Source organism: Eucalyptus grandis, chromosome 1, assembly GCF_016545825.1.
Source record: "Eucalyptus grandis isolate ANBG69807.140 chromosome 1, ASM1654582v1, whole genome shotgun sequence".
Lineage (NCBI taxonomy): Eukaryota > Viridiplantae > Streptophyta > Magnoliopsida > Myrtales > Myrtaceae > Eucalyptus > Eucalyptus grandis.
Window position 1 is genome coordinate 38501762 of NC_052612.1, and position 27034 is coordinate 38528795.

Consider the following 27034-nt stretch of genomic DNA (forward strand, 5'->3'; position numbering starts at 1 on the left):
GGTCATTGGCACTAAACTTGCTACAACACTTTTAATTTGCTAAAGTGCATAATTTGCAGAACCTATAACACCTCGAATCATATGATAAATGTAAGAGGTATTGTGAAGTAATTTATATATAAAGGAACCACTCTCAAAAGAATCATCACCTTGAGTCCTTGTTTTGAGAGCTTGTCCCACGTAAATCAAGCTTGGTTCTTACAATTCCCCCTCTCTATCTTTTACCATTTGATCTTCAAAGTTTAGCTCGTTGTTTTAGCTGAAACAATCGAAGTTCTTTTTCCATCTTATCGCATCGATCATCTTACAGAAACCCCTGGTTGGAAATTGGAAAACAACGGAAAAGGGTGAATGCAATCTGCTCTTAGATTCCCAATATCACAGAAGAAACAACTACCATAAACCATGTCCTATCCTATCACCTCTTGACCTCAACTGATTCCAACCACTGGGACACATAGATGTCGGCAAACGCGTCTGAAACACTTTGAGGCTGCTACCCATGCAAGTGTCATAGAATACTATCTAAACACACGCATATGGCCTCTGTTTTCTGACAGATCCTATGCGGTTTTGCTTTGGCATATTAACACAGCATATAATAATTCACCTTTGCCAAATCATCTAATCTAAAGCTTGAATGATAGTCGCAAAAGAAGGAGCATAAGGGATCTCATTCATCATGCAATAAGAGTCTAACTTTAATTTGATTCCTATCATGGCCAATTGTTTAAAAGCATATATAAGAAAAGTGACTGCACGAACGAAAAGAGAAGATGCGGTATTTAAAGTCAGTTGTAGTTATGTCAATATCCATATTCTGGATTTTCCTTTCCAAAGAACCTTTCAGTTTTATATTTTCGGGCACAAAAGTCATATATATCTGAATGTACATGTATGCGTATGTGTATATTATGTGCTTGTATGTGACGGCAATAAAGAAACGCTATTTAGACATACTCTCTCTTTATCCATTTTCTAATATTTAAAATCAATAAAAGATAAGACGTTTATAGATGACATACGTTAATTATGCCATGTCACAATCACGAAGGCAAAGTGAATTACCATGACAATAGATTCAAGCATTCTTTCACCACCTATTCCATAAAAGGTAATTCTGCAAAAATCTTTTAAATGTCAATTTTCTGTATACAAATGACTGTGTGTATAATAAACTCTAGTGGTGCCGTGATTTCTCCATATGAAAATACGCATTAGTCCTGATCAAGAGATAATCGCACAGAGAAGGGACTAATATGATTATCTAGACAACAATCCAATTGGTTGATTTCCTCTTGTTCTATTATTTTGTTTTTTCAACAATGATATATTATGAGATTATGATGTTATTGTATTTCCTTATATGTTAGTTTTGGTGTGAACTTTACAATCTTGTGCTTAAAGCTAAGACTCCCAGAAATAAAAGTAGTATCTTAGGTGATTTTAAAGTATATATTAGATGATTTGATTTTCCTTTATTATCACTAAAATTTTGGTTTATTTTCGTTTAAGAGTTTAAACTATATACTCAAGATATATGTCCATAATTTTCTAAACTACAGTGGTTAATTTAATAATAAATTTTTCAATTTGACTAATTTAGTCTTCAATTTTTTTGACAATTTTCCAATGTAATCCTTCTAGCCAATTTTGGCCGGAAATTGCCGATATGATTGCTAGTCATTTGACATGACACAAGCTAGAATAGTTGATGTTGATATGAACATTTTTGCAATTTTCTTAAGAGTTTTTTTCTAAAATTTTACAACATTTTTCTTTTCTTTTATTCCACTATTCATCTTGTCATGGGGGCCTTCAGTAGCCAGGGACCCTCATTGGCCATTGGGCAAGGGCGCGAAGACTTCGCGCAACCGTGGGTGAGGATCGAAGAGGACCACGAAGACCCACTTGCAAATGGTGAGGGCTTCCATCGTCGAGGCCTCAATCTCACCAGCCCTTCCAAGAAGATGAATAGTTGAAAAGAAAAGAAAAGAAACGTCCAAAAAATATCTAATGTTTAAGAAAAATTACAAATTACAAAAACTGTTCATGACAACATCAGTCGTACCACTTTGGATGGGTAGTGATTATGTCAGCAATTTTTAATCAAAATTGACCAAAAAGACTATATTGAAAAATAGTAAAAAGATTCAAGACTAAATTGATCAAATAAAATAGTTTATGACTAAATTAGTCACCGTAAAATAGATTTAGGACTTTTGGACTATATTCCTCTATCATTGTGTAGTATTTGTGCCAACAAGGTCTTGGTCTAGATGCCAAGGTAAGTCATTTCTCTCTATTAGATTTAAGCCTTATTGGGTTCACTTCAAAACTAAAATCTTAAACGCACAGCACAATTTTACAGAATGCCCTTAAGATCATATAGATTGATTGAGATGCACGAAAGTTAGAGAGCAAACTCATATTTAAGTTCAATTTCAAACTATTTTGTAGACATACCATGGAAACTCATATGATTAAAACACTATATTGATACGGTAGTTAAAAGTATAAATTCACAAGATAAATGATTCACGACATATATATAATAAAAGATGTTCTCCATATCCATTAAATTAAAAGACCAAATCTTCGAGTTTTTCTCAATATATGCAACTTCCCGTTTATTTCTTTGCACAGCTAGAGTTTTTGCTTTTTCGGAAAAGGGAAAAACTAAACTATATAATATCTACTTATCCATGCTAACATAGAATTGGCTTCCAAATTTTGGAATCTGCTCCCTAAATAGATGAAATTTGAAGAATAAATTTCATGAGTTTCTTACCAAACATGAGGACGAATAATATTGGAAAGTAATGACAATATAATCTGTACAATTGTAATTTCCTTTGAATATTTTATCACTTAACCAATTAAGCAAACGCTTCCTTAATGATTCGCAACTTAAACCAATTAATTAAGCTGTGTTACTAGAGTTTATCAAATGCACTTAATGACATTAATTGTTTGAAATATCAATCTTAATTCTCATTAATTAGATAATAGACATGATGTTATTACTCACACGACGATGCTAAATATCTATCTCGGACCGGGGGTTCTCCTTTGATAAATAGTTGGATTCAAATTCAAAAATAATTCAACCCACTCACATCACATCACCGCCGTTTGACATTTTCTATTGACGCGGGAAAATAGAACTTACACCCGTGTCTCAGAAGATACCCAGCACTGCCCCACTATTCCCATAACTCTAAGCGAGAGAGAGATGGAAAGTAGATATTAACCGTCAGATCGGAGGCAGCTGCAAGTACAATTATCTGTCGGCCCCTACGGCGAACCCTTCATGCCTTATGGTCACATCACAATTCCACAAGTGTCGACAATTTAGGAAAGAAGAGAGAACAGTTGTCCATCTTTGAGGAAGAGAATGCAACAAAGGGAAAGCAAGATGAAGATGTTGAACTATTCGTCTGATGAACTTTGAAGCATTCTTTGCACAAAGTAATGATTGCACAGCTGGAATCTCTCAGAATCTCGTAACGCAAATCACTCAAAGCATGAAAAGTCGAACCAAGATGTTGAACCATTTGTCTGATGAACTTTGAAGCATTCTTTGCACAAAGTAATGATGGCATAGCTGGAATCTATCGCTCAGAATCTCGTAATACAAATCACTCAAAGCTAGAAAAGTCAAATCAGAAGCTTACCAAAGTACAGTCCCCGTACGCGCCCCTCCAAAAGAAACCCAAGCTTGTCCACGAACTTCGAGAGCTCCCAGCTCAGCTCAGCTCAGCTCAGCTGCCAAACGGGAAGAAGGGGAGATGCCCTTTTTATATAATTGTTTTAGACCTAGGAGCCTCACTTAGTCGCGACTCCAACCGGATATGAAGCTTTGACTGTTTATTTTTTATTTTTACCAAAGTACTTACTTCACTTTTTAGACTGTAGGGCCCGCTTTTGGTCTGTTTGTTATTTTTCTCCAGTATTGCTTTAAGATGTGGGAAGGTATCACTTCTTCTTTTGGACAGCTCTAGTAATACTGAAATTTTAATATTAACTGGGCTCGCGTTTTTTTCCATCCCATTGTTGACTCCCAGCACCCTACCACCTTCACTCTTGATTTTAAATTATTTCTTACATTTTTTTTCATCTTTTTTATTTCAATCTTATTAGAAGATAAAGCTACCATTGATACTCTCAAATAACATTCATATATATCAAATGCGGAATCCACTCTTGATTTTTATTATTTCTTACTTTTTTTTTTCTTCTTTTATGGTTTTTTCTTCTTCTTTTTTCCTTCTCCATCTAGGACAAAACTAACATCCTTCTGTTAAAAAAAAAAAAATTATTTAGAAAATAGGTAACTAGTCATTGTGTTATTGAGGTATATATTTCTCGTCTTTTATTTTGTACTAGGAAACTATTATTCTAAAAATACCACAAACACAAGTGAGAGTGAAAAGAATCATTTGCTAGTTTTAGTATGCCTTTCATTTAACTAAACTTTGATACGTGTTTCAACCAAAAAAAAAAAACTTTTAATATGTGTCATTATATTATTGTCTATATATTTCAACTGCTCAACTTGTACTTTATTTAGCTAATCCAATAGTCCAGTTGTATCTATTTGTCATGTCATCATTGCATGATTGAAAAGAATAAAAATATCACAAAGCTAAGTACATTAAAAATCCTAAACATCCACGTTATCAAACAAATGCTAAAGAAATGCTTCCTAAAACATTATTGTTCATGCTCCCTGGACATCCATTGTATGATGGGGATGTAAGAAGTTTTATCTTTCACTAAAATCGAAGCCAAAAGAAAAATGAGAAAAGGAATAAGATTTAATCTTAAATCAAAAGTGAGAACTGTAAGAAAAAAATGTAATCAATTTAAAGTGATGAGGAGGTTTCAAGAATTCAAAACGCGGATGGAAATAGCGCGCTCCTCTCCAAAAATTATATAGATGGCAAGTCCAGCCGCCCATACCCTTATGTCATGCCACTTTCAACCCTTTCACGATCGGCGAGGAAAGAGAGTTGCACTGAGATGTGAGATCTCTCTAATTTTTCTTAAAGTAAAGGACACCTTTGCTTCGTCGTGCCCCGTTGGACCTCTCTATAAGTGCTGTGGAAAAATGAGCTATGGAAAGCTGCTTCTCTGTGAAGTCTTCTGACGCCAGCTGCAATATTTACTTACGCTTGAAGTTTCTGATGGGCCACATGCAAATTTGAACAGAAGGCGCGTACAAAAGTCTCTGGTATCTATTCCAGCACTCGGCACATCTGTCCAAACTCTTCCCGAACTTTTCCCTGATCTCTGCCGTTTTCTTCTCTCTCTCTCTCTCTCTCTCTCTCTCTTTGTTTTTTTTCATTTCAATCGATAACCAAAACTATTTTAAGGTACAGCTGTAATTTGTATTTATGTTATTTCATTTCTGGAATTTATGAGGGAGAAATTAACTAGTGACATGGAAGTTCTCTCCACTAAAATAGACATACGATGAAGTAGGTATTGACACTAAAATAGCAATAGCGAGTAAATAATGTAAGACCGATATACTAAATTAGGTTATTGACTGATGCGGTAGGTTTGATCCGGGAGTTTGACGCGTGGCCATGTTCAACATCGAATGAAGGCCGCACTCATCGGGCAGTGAACCATTACGTTTGAGTAAATTTGTGCAGCATACCGTTCCCTATGGTGATTCGTTTGCACGCTGGCAAAACGACGACAATTGCATAGCAAATGACACAATAAACTACTCTTCTTGGTTGTCTTTTTGGTTTTTTGTCTTCTTTTCCCTTCATATACGGGATAAGCGCGTTGTCCGGGAGACTTTTGCCGTTCTAAGTTTTGTCTAGAGAGCCGAAAGTTACGCTGCGAAGCTTCCGAGGAGAATGACTCACCTTTGTGGCCAAAGCTAGACCGCCGTCGCCCCCCCGGCCGAGCCTGTAAATCAGCGTAAAGCACGAGGAGGCCCTTCAAAAAGCCCCAGAAACCGGCATGTGTCGCCGCGGAACTTTCTCAGAGAAGCATACGTGAGCGCCCGATATACGGAAGGAATTCGAACGGGTGGAAACAAGTTGGGAACGTGGAGGGGGTTGCCTTCGAATGCAGAAAAAGCAGTGAAGATTGGTTTCTTCTCTCTTGGATCAGCTTATGGCTTTACCACGTTGCACGGGAGGGAGTGACGAGACAGCCCACGAACTCTCACGATGAATAAGGGGGTGCATGATAAAAATTATTTCTGTTCCAGAAATGATTTTTCTATTCGAATCAATTCTGGAATGTAAAACTTATTTGATAACGCTTATCAAATTTTCTATTTCTCGGAATAGATTTCTATTCAGAAATAGAAAATAGAGAGAAATCGAAGTAGAAATTTTCTACTTCGATTTCTCCCAACCCTAATTTCACTCTTTTCTCCTCGTACGCCTCTTCTCTGCCTCCTCCTTCTCCGCCTCTCCTCCGCCTCCGCCTCTCCTCCGCCTCTGCAAATGAAAATTCAAAGTACTTCATCTTCCTATTTGAGCTTCAATATAAATAAGTGGTGGTAATTGCAGTCGACAACAATAATAACAAATTAACAACTTTGATATTTCCAATACTTTCATGATAGTTAACAAATTTGAAAAAAAAATCATTTTTTCTTGTATTTACACTGGTTATTTAGCCATTGGTTGAGTCCTCAAAGTAATGTTTTCCCCTGTCCCTAGCTTCAAAAAATTTCCCACAATCATGCCTTTAAGTGATGAATTTTGAAAATGACATCAACAACTTTTACTTTCACCAAGTTTACATGTGGGAAGATGTTTATAAACTGTAAGCCACCAATTAGAAGTGGTTGGTAAAAAATATAACCTTCTTTTTCACAATGAGCCTCAACTTCAGTTTGATTTAATATTAAGGAGAGTTCTCTTTTATACTTGGGCAAGAGGATTTGACAATGTCGATCTTGTTAGGGAGAGACAGAGAGTCGCTGCTCTCGAACCCAACCGAGTAGATTTCACTCATAAAACTAGAAACACCCATCAATATCAACTTGAAAATCTAGGCTAGCTGAAGTGTAAGATACTGCAGTTCTCTCGTGCTGAAACTTTTGTCTAATACCAATTACTTAACTCAGTCACAGTAATCATACCGGTTGCCCAAATTATATGATTTTCATTTAGCATAATTCAAGTGTTATCTTGCGAACTTACCAGCTCACTATTTTTCATCTTTTTGCTGCAGAGCCGAGAATTGAGGTGGGATTGCAGGTCACAACTGCTTCGAAGAAACATAACCGATCACCAAAGATTGGTACAGGGGAAGCGGGTCGAATCGTGAGTTGATGCGCATGCTCCAGAAGGCGATCCACAAGCTTCGAAAAAGAGGCCTCGACCTTCATGTGCTCAACATTACGCAACTCTCAAAGTATCGTAAGGACACGCACTCATCCGTGTACAAAGAGCAAACCAAAAACCTCACATGACATTAAATTGCAAACCTCATCACCTTTGCAGATTGCTTCTGCTGGTGGCTTCCCGGATTGCGTGATGTGTGGAACAAGCTCTTGTATGCCTACATTTTACATAATTAGACTCCCACGCATAAGAATTAGATAAATTAATTAACAGATCATGAAACTATTTTGAACAAGCTCTAGTTGACATTACCCCATTAAGTTGGCTACATCCATTAGGATAATTTTCTTTATTAGACATATTTTGATGATTTTGTTGATTATCCATATCTGTTAAGATTGCATGTATATTGCACGTACTGCATGTACATTGTATGTCTCCTATTATACATATCTTTATCGATATATTATCTTAGAATAACGAATTCAATTAACAATTTGTAAAAATGTTTACGACTTAATTAACAAAATTAAGGGATTTATGACTGAATTTGTAAAAGTGCAATAAGTTTATGATTTTTCGGTAATTTTTCCTCGCATAAGCAGATCAAAGACCGAGGTGTTCTCCATTGGCATGTCTGCAACTCATTAAAAGGCAGACTTCCCTCAAGTAACTAGAAACACACGTCAATATTAACTTGAAAATCTAGGTTAACAAAAGTGTAAGATACTACAGTTCTCTCATGTTGAATTATTCCTCTAATACCAATTATTTAACTCAGTCATTGTAGTCACACCTCTTGCCCAAATTTTAGGAGCATGGTTCAAAAGGTTATCTTCCGAACTTACCAGCTCGTTATTTTTTTATCTCTTTTCTGCAAAGCCGAGAATTGGAGTGGGATTGCGGGTCACAGAACCAATCACCGAAGAAGGCTATAGGGGAAGCCGGTCGAATTGCAAGATGATGTGCGTGCTCAAGAAGGCGATCGACAAGCATTTGGAAAAGAGGCCTCAACGTTAACGTGCTCAACATCACTTGCCCACATACAAAGAGTAAACAAAAACCTCATTCGATATCAAATCGCAAACCCCACCACCTATGCAAAGTGCTTCCAATGGTGCCTTCCCGGACTGCCGGATGTGTGGAACCATCTTTTATATGCCTACATTTAACAGAATTAGATTCCTAAACACAAGATATAGATAAATTAATGAATAAATCATGAAACTATTTTGAGTATGTTCCCAGTCGACATTACTCAACTAACTTGGCTCAATACGACTCTATCCTTGTCACACATTATAATCAAGCTATGTTGTCCCAAATCAGAAGATGTCATGTCCATCCGGTTTTTGAGTATTGTAGATTATGGTTTTTATTATTTATTCGCCCACATGTTTGTCAAGTCCAAAATGAATGAATCAATGGAGTTTACCTTTTAGCGTGAACTTAAAAAAAAAAAAAAAAAAAAGAATTACACAAATTAGTTTCTCAATGTTGTTAACCCAATAACGGGTCTACGACTTGCTCCTTGCGTTCTTTATTTTTATCTCCTTCATCACCAAAATGCGGGCGCCCTAACCCGCTGAGAGACTCTCGATTGACAAGGTCATTTAGAAGAAGAGGTAACGCATATGCCTGTATCTAAACCTATCTTTCAACTCTAATGTTATAGTGCACATTATATATCAGTCGAGGACGAATCTACAGTCCAGTCAACAAAATAAAAATAAAAATCTGGAACAACTTTGATAGTTGGAACATCTCTGAAAGTGCTGGTAAATTTCTAATTCCTACTAGATAAATACCCTAAGGCGACAGAATTTTTTGCCCCAAGCCTTAGGTTACCCAACAGCATATTGTTGAGTTTGTTGGAACACAACACCTAATATAATAATAAGAAGCCAAAGAGAAGTGTGCTGCAGCGTCACTTCGTAAACCGCCGAAGAAGAATTCTTGAAGAAGCCACAAGCTGATTAAAAAAAGAATGGGCACATATTAAAATAATACTTGTTGCTGGAGCCTTCAAGGAGCAAGAAGCAAAGTTCAACTTTGCTAGTACTTGCACGTGAAGGAAACGCAGCCCACAATTGTTGACTCCTTAGCCAAGAAGAAAAGTCCAGGCGGTAGAGTCCAGGCGGCGGAAGATGATTATAAATATGGTAGTACGTGAAGCATTTGAAATCAGGCCAAAGTGCCTCACAAGGAGGGCCTCAAGGTGAAGGAGCAGGAGTAGGCCGAAAGGCCTCAGAGAGGCTTAATAGCCTCAAGTCACCGCGGGCAGAATAGGGAGGCCAGGGAGAGAGACAGTGAGAGAGTGACATTTTAGAGAGTTATAAGCTTAGCAAAGCTTGTGTGTGTACTCCATTAAGCCTTTACAAGGCATATTGTGTAATGTAATCTCTCTTTGTGTGTTTACACTCTCTCCCTCCAAGTCCTTTTGATTCCTACAGAGTTTGTCACGTTAGGATTAATCAAAGACAACAAATTCTTCAGTTTGTTGCCTTAGCTCATATCATAAGGCGACAAATTCAGAGTTTCATTGCCTTCATGTAGACTTAAGCGATAAATTCAGAGTTTCGTTGCCTTCAGTTTCATCTACAGTCTTTGTTGTTTCTGATCTCCTTCATCTCATTGTTTTTTTCTTCATGTTACCTTACTGGATGTGTGGACTCTTACTGGTCCTTGCCCTTTTGGGAACCTTCCGAACTCAATGTCAATCTTTGCCCAAACTTTCATAACTTAGCTTCTCTTGACCTTCCCTATGAGGCTTTTCTTTGCATATTCGCTAAATCTAATGGGGAAATACTTCCAAGGAACATTCTGCTTCCTTTCTTTATTGGCTCTCACAATATGTCTTTTGCCATCCTTCTTCGATTGCCTCTAAAGAATTCATTGATATAGCGTGTGCCCTATCTCAAGGTCTTAATATCGGTCTAGGTAGAATAGCTTTTGCAATGCTTCATAGGGCCTTGTCTTTATGTGCAAACTTCCCCTTTAGTTGGCATCCTAATCTCTTCTTTGGTCCTTTGTGGATGGACATGGCTGTAATTTCTTAGCCTTTTTTTCTGATGAACGGACTCCTCCACCTGGCTAGTCCGAAGTTAGTTCTTATTTCATAAAGGCCAAGTTTGTGCTTTTGAAGTATTGTCACCCACTCAAACCTAATATTGTTGGTTTCTCCCTTTTGAGTGTTTTCTCACTTACTATCTCTGACGGATTCAACTTTTGTTCAATCGGCACCGACGATATAGAAAACAATTTGCTTTTGACATTATCGGCATCGACATACTCTGGAAAAGTGTCTTGCCGTCAGTGGACGTGGGCTTACATTTCTCAAATAGAGGAAAATTCTATCCAGGATTCAAGTTTTATCACCCTAAGTTTTGCGCTCGCTAATTTGGCCTTAACTTCTTACGTTGGTGATCTACTTAATCGAATTTCCTTTTCACACTTATCTTTAAGGAGAAGCTGCTACCTTTTGTGACAATAAGCTAGTTAGCACTATTTTGAGCCCATTCGACCTTACCACCTTCTATGAGGCTCCTAGAGTTACCGATGCTTTTATTGATTGGTTCGAGTATTGAAGTAACAATTGCTAAATTTACCAAATATCTTCCCTCAAGGGCTCATCCGTTTGGCAACAGCCCTTAATATTTTTGAAATTGAACCTCCATCGAATGAAGGTGAACCTGCAAGATGATGTGGCGAGCATACATTGTTGGAAATTTCCCATAATATGAGCTTACATTAATGAATTAATTTTCTATTTTAAATAATCAGGTTAATTGATATTCCAATATTTGTTAAACCCTAGAGTGATCTTATTGAATTGAGTTTTGGCATCTATTAATAACGGGTCTAGTTAAACAGCAAAATGTAATTAATTGTGTTTAACAGAAGTTCGTAATGGGAAGAGCCCAATTGAAATACTGTTAATTAGGGTTTGCTAAGTCCCCTCTCTAGCGTATAAAAAAAAGTAGGTTATACCTATAAGTTGTTTGAATCCCATCGAAAGCTGTTATACTAAAATATGTCATAAAAGGAAGATTGACATTCGATAGATCTACGATTATCAAAGTGATATATTTTTCTTCAAGTGAAGCAATGGCTCTCTCAAACGGGTACACTTTAATTCCATTATGTTTATTGATCTCGTTGTTTTACAATCATATATAGACCGATTCTTCTTGATTAATAAGTTGTTTATGTGAATAATTTTCTACATGTGGTATCAGAGCAAGTCATATATGATTGTAGAACCCAATTTTTCTTTTTTTATGAACAAAATTCGAAATTTTCCTCTTTGAGCTGAATATGGGCATTATTTTTTCGTGTGGATTTTTGCTCGATTGATCCTGAAACCATAGGGCTTTTGTTCTACATGTCAAGATATTTCCAACCATATATAATTTGTATAATTTTGTTGAGAATTGAGTGAGAATTTTAAATTTGAAATTCTAGGTTTATACATGAAAAAGTTCTAAAATTTTCAAATTACTTGCAATTGATTTATGTTCATTGTAAATCATTGCATGGGTATTGTTATATATATGTTTTAGCATCCTTTTTTTTGTATTAAAGTAAGTTTTTAGGGCTTAAATTAAAGGAAACCGAGTTTTGGCCATGGGAGGCTTGGATTCAAAATTTTAAAGCTTATATGTGGAGATTTACTCGTTTTTTCTTCGTTTAATTCATTCTAGTAAATTATATTGATGTTATATGTAACAACCATGGAGAAATTTCATCAAAAATCAATTATTCTATGTGTTTTTTGGAGCTTTGGGTCGAAACCGAGTTGTGTGACCCGGTTTGCAGGAAATTCGAGACCCAGCTGGAGGTTGAAGAAGACCTCCAATCGGCTAGGCCAATGGATGAGCTTAAGCCCATCCTTCTTTTTATTGTTTCAGGTTCCCTGGGCATAGCCCAAACCTTAATATTTCTTCTTTTTTTCTAGGCATGAGCCTAGGCCCATTGGTCAAGCGAGCTTGTAGCCTAGTATCCGTATGTCAAGCCCATGCGAGGAGACAGTCTGGTCTTAGGCCCCGCAGCTCGTGGGTCATGGGCCGCGGGAGTCCGAAATATTATAATAATATTAAAATATTAAAAAATATTTTTAAAAATTGTGGCAAAAATTGTTATTTGATAAATGCAATATGATCTTGTGAAGCACATGTTGTAAAGTGTTTCATATTGTTTGATGAATTTTGGGCATAAATTTTGGAATTTCCTGCTGATATGAATCATCAATCAAATAGATAATTTTTTGAAAGAATTTTTCAAGGAGAAAGGGAACCCTTCTCCCAATATCAGTTGATCCACATACTTCCTCCTCTTGGTCGATCAACTAATCTTATTCTTGGATCTTGTTCATGAGTTGAGAAAATCAATGTATTCATTTCTATTGTGTTAAACTACTCTGCTATTCTATATTTCATATTTTATTACCTTATTCTTTTGTATTCTTTCATTTTCTTTTATTGTCTTTTTTTATTATATTTCATTTTACTTTAGATGAATAGAAAACTCCAGAGTATATCTTTCGTGGTTCGAAGCAAAAAATGCAATTTGAATATTTTTCTATTATTTTCTTTTTTATCTGTCAGAAAACAAAATTAATATATACAATAATTCACCCAAAGAAAGTTATTGTGTATATTAATTTGGAAAATGACATGAAGATTAATTCCCAAAGATGGGGATATATAATTGAAAAATATTTATCTGTCCAAAGGGGATAAATGTTTTGAAAATTATATGTAATTTCCCTCAATATTGATACTATGGAAATGTATGATTTAAAAGATTTGTCTACCCAAAGGATGGATCCTTGACAATTATATGTAATTCTTTTTGTTGTTGCTTTATAAACTTCATGCTGTGGAAATAAAAGTGCATTGTACACTCTGCCCAAATGGGAGTTTATAATGTACTAATTATTTTTGTTGAATTGCTTATTGCCCATAATTGATCTTATTGCATTATGTGTGACAAACAGTTACCTTCGCTGTAAATAACAACAATGCCACAGTTGAAATATTAACTGGATCAAATATTATAATGCTAAAGACTTGGTCAAAAAGGTAGACATTATGATCGAGAATATCAAAATTGAGTCCATGTTAGGCTGATCCTCTAACAAAATGCTTACGACTCATTTTGTTTAAAGAACATGTGAAGAATATGAGTGTTTTAGATTCTTTTGATTTCTTTTGTTAGTGGGAGCTATATAATTTGTATTTTTGGATATTATAGTTATACGTAAATTGATAATACTTTCATGATATCTATTAAAGCATTTATTTTCAATGATCATTATTATTAATTCTATTATTATCATTTCTCCTGTTAACTGAGAAATGGAAGTATAAAATAGTATCTTTAAACAAATTTTAGTTTAAAGATGATTCGATGTCACTGATTATGAGATCTCATGTTAGATTGTGACATAGTCTTGCGATTTCATGTTGTTTAAAAATTGTGCTAATGCAGTTTCATGTCGTCGAGAAATTGCATTGAGGACCGATAAAAAATAATATATATTTTGATCACGTGTTGGCACTATTTCTTACTACACTCCTAGGCCATGATCTATGAAAATATAATACTTGTTATATGTGATTATGGAATGTCACATGTTGTGGTATTTTCTTAACACATTGATTTCCATAGTTCTATATTGAGGTTATATAGGATTGGATTGGTTTTGAGATACCATTATTGGAATATTATTTTTTAAAATTGTGGCCACATAAAACAAAATTTTCAATTATTAACTCGATAGTGTCATTTTCAATATAAAATGTTCTTCAAAATAAAGATAAATTAATTAATGTAGCCCAAATATGGAAGAGTGTTAGAAATTTCCTATAATATGGGCTTATATTAATTAGGGTTAATACGCTGAAAAACCCCAAACTGGTACACTTGTGACAAATTTACCCTAAATTATTTTTTTGACTATGAAAAACTCTAAACTGGTACACCTGTGACAAATTTTTCCCGACTGACCATAAAAAACTCTAAGCGATACATTTATGACAAATTTATCCAAAACTAATTTTTTTGACAGCAAAAAACCCCAAAATTGGTAAATTTGTGACAAATATACCCTATACTAAATTGTAATAATACCACAAAAAAATTACAAAAATTGTAAACAGTGACAAACGGAGCGAAATATCCCAAATTAGTATACTAGTAAATTGTCACGTGTCATTTAATTTAATAATTTAATAAGTAAAATTTAACGAAAACGAACATAGATTAAATTTGTCACAAGTATATCAATTTTGGGTAAATTTGTCAAAGGTATACCACTTTGGGGTTTTTGATGGTCAAAAAAATAGTTTGGAATAAATTTGTCATAGGTATACCAGTTTGGAGTTTTTCAGGGTATTAACCCTATTAATTAATTAATTTTTATTATTTTAAATAATTGGATTAATTGATATTCCAATATTTGTTAAACCATAGAGTGATCTTATTGAATTGGGTTTTGGTATCTATTAATAACGGGTCTAGTTGAACAGTAAAGTGTAGGCAATTGTGTTTAACTGAAACCCGTAATAGAAATGACCCAGTTGACACTCTGTTGATTAGGGTTTGCTAGGTTCCCTCTCTAGCCTATAAAATAGTAGATTATACCTATCGATTGCTTGAATCCCATCAAAAGCTGCTATACTAAAATAGGTCATAGAGAGGAAGATCTAGTATTCTAATAGATCTTTGATATTAGAGTGATCTATTTTTCTTCAAGTGAAGCAATGGCTCAAACAGTACGCTTTAATTCCGCTGTGCTTATTGATCTCAGTGTTTTACAATTATATATGAATTCGATTCTTCTTGATTAATAAGTTGTTTATGTGAATAATTTTCTACATACATGACTTGGCATTTATATGTAAGATGACGTGGCTAAGTTAACATATAAGACAAGATGGCATCATCCAAAATCACTTGGCTAAAATTGCATGTAGAGTGAATGCAAGATAATCGCAAAATGTTTTATGTGTACGATGATGAGGTGTAAATGTGACTACATGGCAATGTGAAGATGATGGGGCAAAAATGACAAAGGTTACAAGGCAAACGTACATGACCACATGGCATTTGCCATTTATGTGTAAGATAACATGGTCACACGCATCATGATGTCACATAAAGATGATGATGCAACATAGACAAGCATGATGGCTTGGAATTGGCATGCATGATCATGTGACAAAGATAACAGGTAAGGTGGTGTAATGATGCTTAATGAATTAAGAAGACTATATGTGCAATGACGTGGCAACAGGAAAGATGACATGGTAGAAAGATGCATGATGACGTGGCATTGACATGCATGATGACCTAGCATAGTCATGTATCCAAAGTATCAAACATTTTTTTGGATTAGTTTTTACATGTCAGTATTCACTAGGCACTATAACACATTTTTTCAATATCCCTTTTTTTTTGTTCAACTCTAACTCTTCTCTCTCTCTCGAGTTTTACTTTGCTTACAGCCGAACCCCATACCTCAAACTGAATGTCTCCACCTCATCTTATTTTTCACATCTTTGAAAATGAATTTTCAAAAATCATTGAAAAACATGATTCCCATGTACCGAACCTGATTCATGTATTGTGTTAAAACATTATGGTCCTAGATCATCTAGCTGCCTTACCATTAGAGAGACCACAATTATTGAACACGATTTCATTGGTTGCATCCTAGAAGGGTACCTAGAAATGGAGGAGGCTTGACAATGCAATTATTAAATAGACGGAATAACGATTAAAGTGACAAATAAATTGCAAGCATTAAATTTAGCATCATGATGATTTAACTACGGTAAGATCTATTTGATGGAAATTCTAGAAAGGCATGCATTTTTGAGTTTTGGTATCAATATTGACGGCCATGCACGGTTAACTAATTGTTCTAATATCTCAATTTCCTAATTTTTATACTTGAATCCCTATCACCTTAGAAGTTATTACCATTAAATTTGTTTTCTAGACTAATTTCGGACATTTTCTTTTTATCAAACCACATATTTAAAACATTTTTTTATCTTTCCCACTCTTGTATACCCGTGGCCAATATCGGAGCTAGGATAAACTTTTAGTGGGGTCCACTGAATTAAGCACAAAATACTTACAACCCTATAATTATAGAATTTCAATGTAAGCGATTGATTTTGCCCCAAAAAGATACCAAATAAATGTGCAAATGTTAGGAACATATTACACAATTTTTTTTGGGAATGAAAGTTTTCCTAGTACAATTGTATATATTAATGACTTTTATACAGGAGTGCGGGTGATAATCTTTGGAAGAATGTGATCAATTGATTTACTTAACCAACACTATGGTATTGTTAAAACACATCAATGCAGTCAATTAATTTTTGTAATATAATTTATTTGATAAAGCGATTGAACTAAAACCTTTTAATATTTCTTTAAAGACAAGGCAATGAATCCTAATCACAATGTGTCATGCCAAAAGCACTGCATGTTATTAAGAATACATAGATTCCACATATAAAGACTGTAGTTGCTTGTGCAGTAATTTGAGCAATTCTGGCTTCCATTTATTTTGCAAAAAATGAATTATTTGGAATTAAAAAAAAAAAAAAAGATCTTCTATTATGCTTGTAATAATTAGTTAAAGAAAAATATTTTCTCTATTGTTAAAAATTTATTTCCAGATATTTTCGTTCAACATCGAAAATATTTAATATTTTTCAAATAATTTATTTTATAGGAAATAAACAAAACCTAAAATAAGAATCTTTTGGTCAGTCGTTTTAAAATGGGTGGGGCTTTTCTTCCCACATTTTTAGCAAAACATACTATTTTTAGTCAACAGACCAAATTCTTATCCAAGGAAATAAAATGTCAACTTCCATTCAAACCGATTCCCTTATAGGAAAACATCTGGTTTACCTTGTGGTTGTTTAGTCACACCCACAAATGATATAACCAATGTTGTCTAATTTAGTTACGTTATAAATTTTCCTTGTGTATTACTTACACGTAGGCAAGAGGAAGTTTTATATATTTAATTGAAAGAGGAAAAAATCCATCAAAGAAGAATTTTCCATTTGTTTGGTAGAAAATGAATAATTTATTTTTCTTTTTTTCAAAAATAATAGAATGAATGAACGAAAAATATTTTATTATCTATGAATATATTTATATTTAAATTATTATCAACAAGGAAAACATTTTCCATTGCATAATTATTTTAAGCTATACAAGTAATTATTTTTAACTTCATTTTAACATTCATTATATTCTTAAAAATATTTATTTTTTGCAAAACAAATTGAGCATCAGTGAAAAATCAAATTCAATATTTAACTTCTTTGGAATTTGGAATCTTAAGAATATCATAACACAATGCAAGATTAAAGAATACTCAAGATTCGGTGCAAATGAGGCGATTCAAAGATGAACAAGACACGTCATTGAAAGCAAGCGGAGATCTTCTCTTTTTCCATTTTTTAGTTCGTGTTCATTGTTTGACTTTGGTTGAATTTATATGCACAACAAATATAGCCAAATAGCCGAAGTCCAAATACGTTAGAGAGGACAGTGATCCAATTTTGAAAGAGTCAAAATCAGGGAAATTGTCAAGAAGGTCTTAAACGTCAATTCAATTTTAAATGTTTTAATTACGTCAATTTAATCTTATATCTTTTAATTAAGTCAACTTGGTCATAAATCTTTTAATGATTTGCTAATTTAGTCCTAAATTTTTACACGATTTACCAATTTAATCATTTCAGCTAATTTTGACCTAAAATCACCGATGTGGATGTTAGTGTTGAATGTGACACAACTTTGTGTTGACATCGAATTTTATGATTTTTTTTTTAATTTTTTTTCTTTTTTTTCTTTTTCTTTCCATCTTCCTCCGTTGGTTGCCAAGCCTTGGCGATGGCTATCTTGAGTCAACCTTGCCTTGCCCAAAGCGAGAGAAGGTCAGTCCTTACTAGTCTTGCTCGTTGCCAATCGCTAGCCATTGCAAGGCGCTAATGACCAACATGGGTAAAAGAGAAGAAAAATGAAAGAAAATAAGGAAAAAGGAATAATTAATACTATGAAAAAAATTCAGAATTTTTTTTAAAAAATATTATCTATGTTAGCTATCTTCGGCCAAAAATTAGCTAGAATGACTAAATTTAAATTGTAAAAAAAATTAGAACTAAATTGGCACAATTAAAAGATTTAAGACTAAATTGGCATATTGTAAAAAAATTTAGGATAAAATTGACACAAATATGTTTAGAACTAAATTAGCCACTGCATAATAGCTTTAGGTTTTTTTTTTTGGACATGGGAAAATTCTCTAAAAACTCTTTAATATGTTACACTTTTGCCAATTCAATTTTAAACTTTTCAATTTTACTAATTGGTTTCTAAACCTTTACCAATTAAGTCTATCTAGTCAATTTTGGCAGAATTCGCTGACATAGATACCAACCATTTTACGTAGTATGTCTGGTGTTGACGTGAATAATTTTTAATAATATCATAATTTTTATTTTTTATTTTTTATTTTCATAAAAAAATTCCTTTCTTGTTCCTCCTTTTGCAATGATCGGCCATCGTCCATGGTCAAGGGGACTGGTATCACTGAGTGAAGATTGCCATCACCTAGCCAAGCAAGGGCGAGTCCCGAGAAGGGCTCCCCTCGCCAAATTTGGTGAGGCAAGGCTCGGTGAGAGTTGGCCTTGCTTAAGCCCAAGTTTGACAAGGTCGACCCTCACCTGGCCAAGCCTTACTTATGGTGGGTAATTGTGACCCGCGCGAGGTTAGCTCACCCAACCATAGTTGGCAATTGGCAAAAAGAGGAAGACAAAAGGAAAAAAGAAAAAAAATTGAAAAAAAATTGAAAAAAAATTGAAAAGATAATAAAATATTATTAAAAATTATCCAAGTCAACGACAGTCGTGCCACGTAAGGTGTGGTTAGCATCCATGTCAACGAATTCTAAGTAAATTTGGCAGGATAAATTCAATTGGTAAAATTAAAAAGGTCTAAGATTAAATGGGTAAAAGTGTAATAGATTTAGAACTTTTTGGACAATTTTCGTTTAAAAAAAAAAATCATATGGTATTGGTTATTCAATGTGGTTTTCGTGGTATTTACATGAGAGAGATTATTAAATATATGAAAGAGATGCTTAATAAATGCTTGATTTGTTTAATATGTAGAGAGTAATTTAGTCAATTGACTTAAATAATATTTTAAGTAAAAGAGTTGTGGAAAGAGCACCAACTTATTTGGGTAGGTAATACAATTGGGGCATAAAATAACTGGTGGTAATGGTAGTCGACAACAATAATGACAAATTCAATTTTCTTATACTCTCGTCATAGTTGACAAATTTGAATAAAGTCCTTTTACTTGTAATTACACCGGTTATTTTACCCATTAATTGAGTCCTGAAAATAATGTTTTCCTCCATCCCTAGTTTGAAAGAATTTCCTGCAACCATGCCTTTAATTGATGAATCACAAAAATGACATCAACCACTTTTACTTTCACCCAAATTTACATGTGGGACGGTAGTTATGATTTGTAAGTCATCAATTAGAAGCGGTTGTTAAAAAATATAACCTTCCTTTTCACAATGAGCGTCGACTTTAGCTTGATTTAATATTATTAATACCTAAATTTTGGTGATCCATTTAATCATTGATTGCATAAAAAATTAGAGATTGACCCTTGACTCATAAATAAAAATATTGATTAAATCGCATATAGATATTTGGAGCATTCACATTAATAATTAATTAAACTCATGCAGGTTCATTTAACTCGGACAAGTAGTCAATGAACTTAACTGATTGGCATTGAATTTAATTGAGCCCCTGGGATGTAATTTTGTTCAAGACCATTGAAAATCTTTATGGCGCATTAAAATGCGAAGTTGGAAAACATTGGTTTATTAAAAGCGAGCTTGGAGGTGGAGGGAATTGATTTGGATATTATTATGATATTATCACAGATTATTGAAGATATCGGAATATCATCTTTTTAAAAAAAAAATTAAAAATAAATATGAGTAAGAAACCTAGACCTACACATATAAATATATCTCAAGGGGGACACATAGAAGGGGAGCCTTCACAGTTTGGGAACCCACGGCCGCAGTACAGCACACCCAAAAATTCAGGAGAGACGGCTTGAACTAGAGAGAAAGAGACGGACAATTTTACAAAAGAGAGAAGGAAGCAAGCTCGTCCAAGCCCAGAAGGCTGGCTTTTTCCCTTACGCCTGCAGCACGTCCTCCTGCCGACTACCTCCGCGAAGCGGTCACGGTTCCCTTCAGCGGCCGAAGCTCCAGCTGTGCCGAGTTCCTCCCCTTTGCCGCCTCCATCTCCCGGTCGAGCCGTGATCTTCTGCAGTCTCGCCCAACGATCCACACTACTGGTTTTGCAGCGATCGTCCCACGAGTTTGCTTGCCGTGTGCGACTCCAGGCCAGCCTAGGCCAGCCACAACTTCCCTTTTGGTCGAGTTCCTGTGGCAGTACATTGACCTTCCCGTGAGGCTCCGGTTTTCTGTTTTTCTGCCAGTTTTCCGGCAAAATATCGAAGCTGCGCGCCACCTTCACGGTTGCTTGTCCCTGCTGCACCACCGAGACGCCACCACCCCAAGTCCTAGCAACGCCAACGAGCTCCCACCCGGCCGCGGCTAATCCGATCACTTGCGATAGCCCGCAAGAATCACGTGCTCATGCTGCCATGCGAGATGCTATGTCCTTCGGTATCTTCTTACTGATGGTCCTTCAATCTGTGGCTTCTTCCTGTGAAATAAAGAAAAATTACTGAGAAACCAATTTTTCCAAGTCGAATGTTGGAGGCCGTGAGCCCAGCATGTGGGTTTTGTCGTTCCTCTTTATATCTCACATCTTGCTAACCGAGGTGAACAATATTCAGACCAAAAACGCCATAGCCGCATGATCTTGAGCGGATAATTCCAAAAAGGAAAGACAATAAAAGGGGACAGGGCAATTGAAGAATTCGGTCGGAAGAGCAAGCAACGGGACATCCACAAACCAAGGAGACGTCCATCACCGATTACTCGTTTCACCCGCGAGGCGCATCAACAGTCATCCATATTCGTATTTGCTGTGACTGTCTTGCTCAGGCCCCACGCAAAGCTCTTCACGACCAGCAGCCCTCCTGCCGTCAATAGCCGAGCACCACCATCCCCCGGCCATACTCTCCCGCACCGATCTTGATCCACCGGTTCAAATTCGGAAATACATATTTCAAGTTAGGTAATAATTCATTCAATTAAATATTCCATTGCCTAATTTGAATGATATTAATATGAATTTGATTTCTTTGATATACTTCCTAATTGGGAATTGCACATGGTATACTTCCTAATTAACAGCGCAAATGATATACTTCCTAATTTCCGTACTATAAGACTTTAAATGAAATTATTGACTCCCAGGTATTTTATATATTGAATTTTAAGACTTAATATCGATTTATCGATTTTATTCACGAAATTTCAAATTGATTTGATATCATTAAGATAATATTTAAGTTGTTTTACATCTAACTTAAAGTAGATAACATCTCATTATAGATAAATTTTAATTTTTATTGATTGCGAATTTTAATGATAAAAAAATCTAAAAGTATCATGTATGTGTCATATACATTAATTGCATTACATCCATGACATATGCCACGTTTTAGGTCATGTAATTAGCGCATGTCATAGACGCACGTCATTTAATTGGATTCCATCAATTAGAGTTAATTAAAGTTAATTATTGCTCATCATCAAATAAGAGAAAACACTAAAAAGATTTGAGTGCGTATAGTTTAGGTCATCTAATGCATGTCATAAACATACGTCATTTAATTGATTCCATCAATTAGAGTTAATTAAAGTTAATTATTGCTCATCATCAAATAAGAGAAAACACTAAAAAGATTTGAGTGGAATTGCGTGTTAATTAAAAATTAAATTTAGATTGATAAATGTGGTTTTCTAACTAACCCTGCAGATACTTACGTTGCTTTAAGACAAGTTCCTTCTTTCCCCTTGTTGCTTCAAGACAAGTAAGTTCCTTCTTTACCCTTGCATTTTATTCATCGCTTTGATTATTGGGTGTCTATTAATGGTTACACACCTATATATTATGTGAGTACATTTAAAATGAATCCAAGTTGCTTGCCAAACATCTTCTTCTTTTTTTTAAATAAAAGAGAATGTACTAAAAGGGCGTCGAAGTAGTTTAGCGTAATCAGATCCCCAAATCTATAATCTTTGATTTGTAGAAGTAAAGCAATCCTCTTAATGTTTTACTTGGGGTTCTAAATGACCCACCAATGATTAGTCAACACGAAGTTGCGTATTGGTAGCTCGAGTTAAGTTTAGACTTAATAATCTATTAGCCGTCTTAGGTGTTGCAGGTAAGGTTGCGACAAATGTTAAGGATAGTATTTCTTTAAACCTTTTGAGGCGAATCAAACTGCATCACTTCACTTGGTTTAGCAATTTGAATCATTTTGTTTAATTTTCGTCCAATTCTGCATGTATATGGGGTTGACAATGTTGTATATGATTCATTTGGACAATACAAGCATGACACGAGATACGAATTACAGAAAAAAAAAAAAAAAACCCAATACAACACGACATGCTAGCTTTATATGTTGATATGAATTGACGCAAATTAACATGCTTTCGTCATAATTTTGTTATCTGACATATATAATCAAAATCAAAATATTTTAGACCGGCACAAATTAACACGAATTACTATGAATTACTAATACGATTATGTCATACCAACGCAATAGCGAGCCCGTGTGCATTAGTACTTGTGCGTTGAACCTTGTTCACAAAAGCTGCACATAATGATAATCCTTTCCTCTTTTATATGAATGAAGTTCATAATGGTATAATTCTAGAAAATAAAGAGGGTGTCTGGGGTCATTTTAACTCAAAGAAGTAGAGGTTCTTTCTTTTTTTTTCCCCAATTTTTGGAAAAGAACAATGCAGAGTCTCCTTCTCCCATTATATAAGAACCGATCACCAGAACTTTCTTTATACGAAAAATAAAATCTTCCCTTAATCTTTTCTTTTCAGTTTTCCCAGCGGAGAACACAAGATGCGCCGGACCATCTTCCCTTCCCTGGGGCTCTGCTTGTCAGCACCGTCATCCTCGCCACCATATACCCCAGGCGATATGGGGAGAACCAGCAATCGATCTTGGCGGAGAGACGCCGAGAGTCGCTCCTCTCGAATCCGACCAACATGGCGCCACCGTCGATGACTACATCGCTGTGCGATGTCTTCTCGGGAAGGTGGGTCTTTGACAACACGTCGCGCCCCTATACAAGGAGGGACAGTGCAGGCACATGGGCACACTGGCTTGCGGGAAGCAGGGGCGGAGGGACTTGAAGTTCCAGCAATGGAGATGGCAACCCCATGGTTGTGACCTTCCCAGGTATTTCCCCCAGCTGAAACAATGCTACACACATTTACGTCTCTCCATAATCTCCCTTTCTTCACTGGAGATTACTTTCATTAGGGTTTTTTGACAGTGTGGATGGCGACATCATCGTAGGTTTGATGCCACGGCACTGCTGGAGAGGCTAAGGAACAAGAGATTGATGTTCGTGGGGGACTCTCTTAATAGAGGTCAATGGGCTTCTCTCGTTTGCATGGTGGAGTCGTCGATCCCCAAGAAGCGAAGATACCTCTCGAACCGTCGTCGTGGCCGCCCTACGATCGTCTTCACTGCCCACGTAAGTCTCTTCTGATTTCTGCCTTCAAATTTTTCCAAAAAAAAAAAAAAATTTATTCACGTTTTCTTATTATATAAAACTACGATTATCCTGATACATGTGAATTAATATGATCGTCTTTAATTTCTTGTCTTGTCTTAATTGAAGTGCGCCTTCACCGCACTACACGAAATTTGCCTATTCTAGGAAGATTGGAAAAAGATAGCCGCTTACATTTTGGGTCAATGATTTGACAACATTTTTCCTGATCTTTTTTCCTCTTGTAGTTTCGAGGATTCGGTACTTATACTTTCCAGAAATACTGTGGCAAACCACATGTGTAGACATATTGAACATGGAGGAAGGGGAATTTTTAGATATACCCTGATATTTTTTCTAATCGAATTTCTATTAGTTTTTCTCTAAAGAGAAATATATGAAGCAAAATTTCGCTAGTGGGACCCGTTGAGTCATGGCGACATTATTGCATATAACATATCTAAAGTTCTATCATTTAGTTTGCCAAAAAAAAAAAAAAAAAAAAAAAGAGCTGATCTAGGAAAAGAAAATAATATGGGACAATGAACGCCAATATTGCAAAGGAGATGCTTACTTAATACCGAGTTATTTCTTCAATTCTAAACTTGCGGAGCTAGATTGATTAACAAAGAATGTCAAATTTTGGATACAAAGCCATGTTTTCAATTGATATTCTAGCAGAAGAAATAAACAATACCAAATGTGTCTTGTCAACTGATAAATTTTGGACACTTCAATAAGGATTCTAAAAAGTAGGAATATTTTTTTATGCACATCAAAACACTTTTAATTGTTCAAATCAAATCCTTTTTTAAGCATGTTGCTACAAAACACAATTTCAAAACCTACGCAATAACCCTTCATCAAGTGTATTGATGGCATTTTTTGACAAGATCTAACCAAATATATATCAAAGCTAAAGATGGTAAACATAAGCATGTGAAATGGTGAAGTTGACCAACTGGACTCTTTTCGGGTGCATTGAAGTGATGTGTGCGCTTGACTTTTGGATGACATTGATTAGGATTACAATGCAACAATTGAATTCTATTGGGCACCCCTGCTTGTGGAGTCCAACTGTGACGATCCAGTGATCCATCGGGTAGACAATCGGATTGTTCGAGTTCAGGCCATTGAAAAGCATGCAAAGCATTGGTCTGGCGTGGACATCCTCGTCTTCGATTCCTATCTTTGGTGGAGGCAAGGACCCAAGATCAAAGTTTCGTAAGTGTGTACATGTTGAGCTTACCCACTATAGTAATTTTTCCTCAATATTTGCATTTCATGCATCTTGGAATTTCTAAAGTTGCCCATTAAACCACCAAATTTTCTAGTAGCTACTTTGCGGAGGGGGAGAGAGGGAACTCTTTAGTTCATTCTCTAAGTTAGCTTACTAGTTAAATTGGGTAAATGACAGCCTAATTGTTAAACTTTTTGCTTAACATTTAATACCGTCGTCACAAGTTAACAACACAGTGTGCAAGTCAGATGATGCCCTTCATTTTTATTTTTTTTAGTGGAAACACTGATTTGGACAATTTTAAAGCTTTGGGTTGATGTCATTCGATGTTTAATAAAAGTTCAAGGACTGTTGATGCAATTATCCTCTTGTTAAATTCATATGCTTGTTGTTGCAATGCTCATTAGCATAAGAGAATTGATTCTTTAGTCTGTCGTCCTGTATGCTATAGCTCAAGAAGATCATCTATACATATTATTTGATAAAATTTGGAAAAATATCTTCCCAAATGTTTTTGGGATATCTATTAACATACCTTTTCCTTAAATGTTGTCAACCAGATGGGGATCATTTGAAAGTCCTGACAGAAAATATGAGCTGATGAAGATGCCTCGAGCATACAAGATGGCTTTAAACACTTGGTCAGATTGGATGCAGGTTCATATGGACAGATCGAAGACGCAGGTGTTCTTCATTGGCATGTCTTCTACTCATGAGAGGTAGACTTCACTCAGAGAAACTTGAGACGCACGTCAATATTGACTTGAAAATCTAGGTTTACTGAACTGTCGATAGTCACAACAAAGGAAACATACTACAGGTCTCCCATGTTGAATTATCCGTCTAATACCAATTACTTAACTCAGTCATTGTGATCACACTTGTTGCGCAAATTTTATGATTTTCATTTAGCATGGCTCAAAGGTTATTATCCGAATTTCCCAGCTCATTATTTTTCATCATTTTGCTGCAGAGCCGAGGATTGGGGTGGGATTGCGGGTCACAATTGCTTCGGAGAAACAGAACCGATCACCAAAGAAGGGTATTGGGGAAGCGGGTCGAATCGCGAGATGATGCGCGTGCTCCAGAAGGCGCTCAACAAGCTATCGAAAAGAGGCCTCAATGTTCAAATGCTTAACATTACGCAGCTCTCGGAATATCGCAAGGACGCACATGTGTCCATATACAAAGGGCAAGCCAAAAACCTCACTCAACATCAAATCGCAAACCCTGCCACCTATGCAGATTGCTTCCATTGGTGCCTTCCCGGACTGCCGGATGTGTGGAACGAACTCTTGTATGCCTACATTTTACAGAATTAGACTCCTAAACACAAGAAATAGATAAATTAATTAACAGATCATGAATTTTTTTTGCTCCCAGCTGACGTTACTCGATTGAATTGGCTTCAGTAGTCTGTATCCATATGACTCTTATCCTTGTCACACACTGTAATCGTGCTATGTTGTCCTATATCAGAAGAATTCATGTGCATCCGGTTTGTGAGCACTGTAGATTATATTTTTTTATTATTTATTCGCCTACATGTTGTCAAGTCCTACATGAATGAATCGATGGGGTTTACATTCTAGCGTGAACTTTCTTTTGAAAAAAAATTGGCAAAATAGCAGAAGAAGCGGTTATATGCCTATATCTAAACCTATCT

The 27034-nt window shown here is 35.5% G+C and overlaps 1 protein-coding gene across 1 annotated transcript; it reads left to right on the plus strand.

Annotated features, from left to right (window-relative positions):
- The first annotated feature begins 1808 nt into the window (after positions 1-1808).
- LOC104457073 (protein trichome birefringence-like 34) lies at positions 1809-26690 on the plus strand. Its single transcript, XM_039299001.1, is given in 10 exon segments — positions 1809-1920; positions 20613-20785; positions 20907-21096; positions 21481-21608; positions 23449-23686; positions 23689-23809; positions 23930-24110; positions 25153-25352; positions 25929-26087; positions 26342-26690. Coding segments are annotated over 10 exon segments (1851 nt in total).
- Positions 26691-27034: the final 344 nt, after the last annotated feature.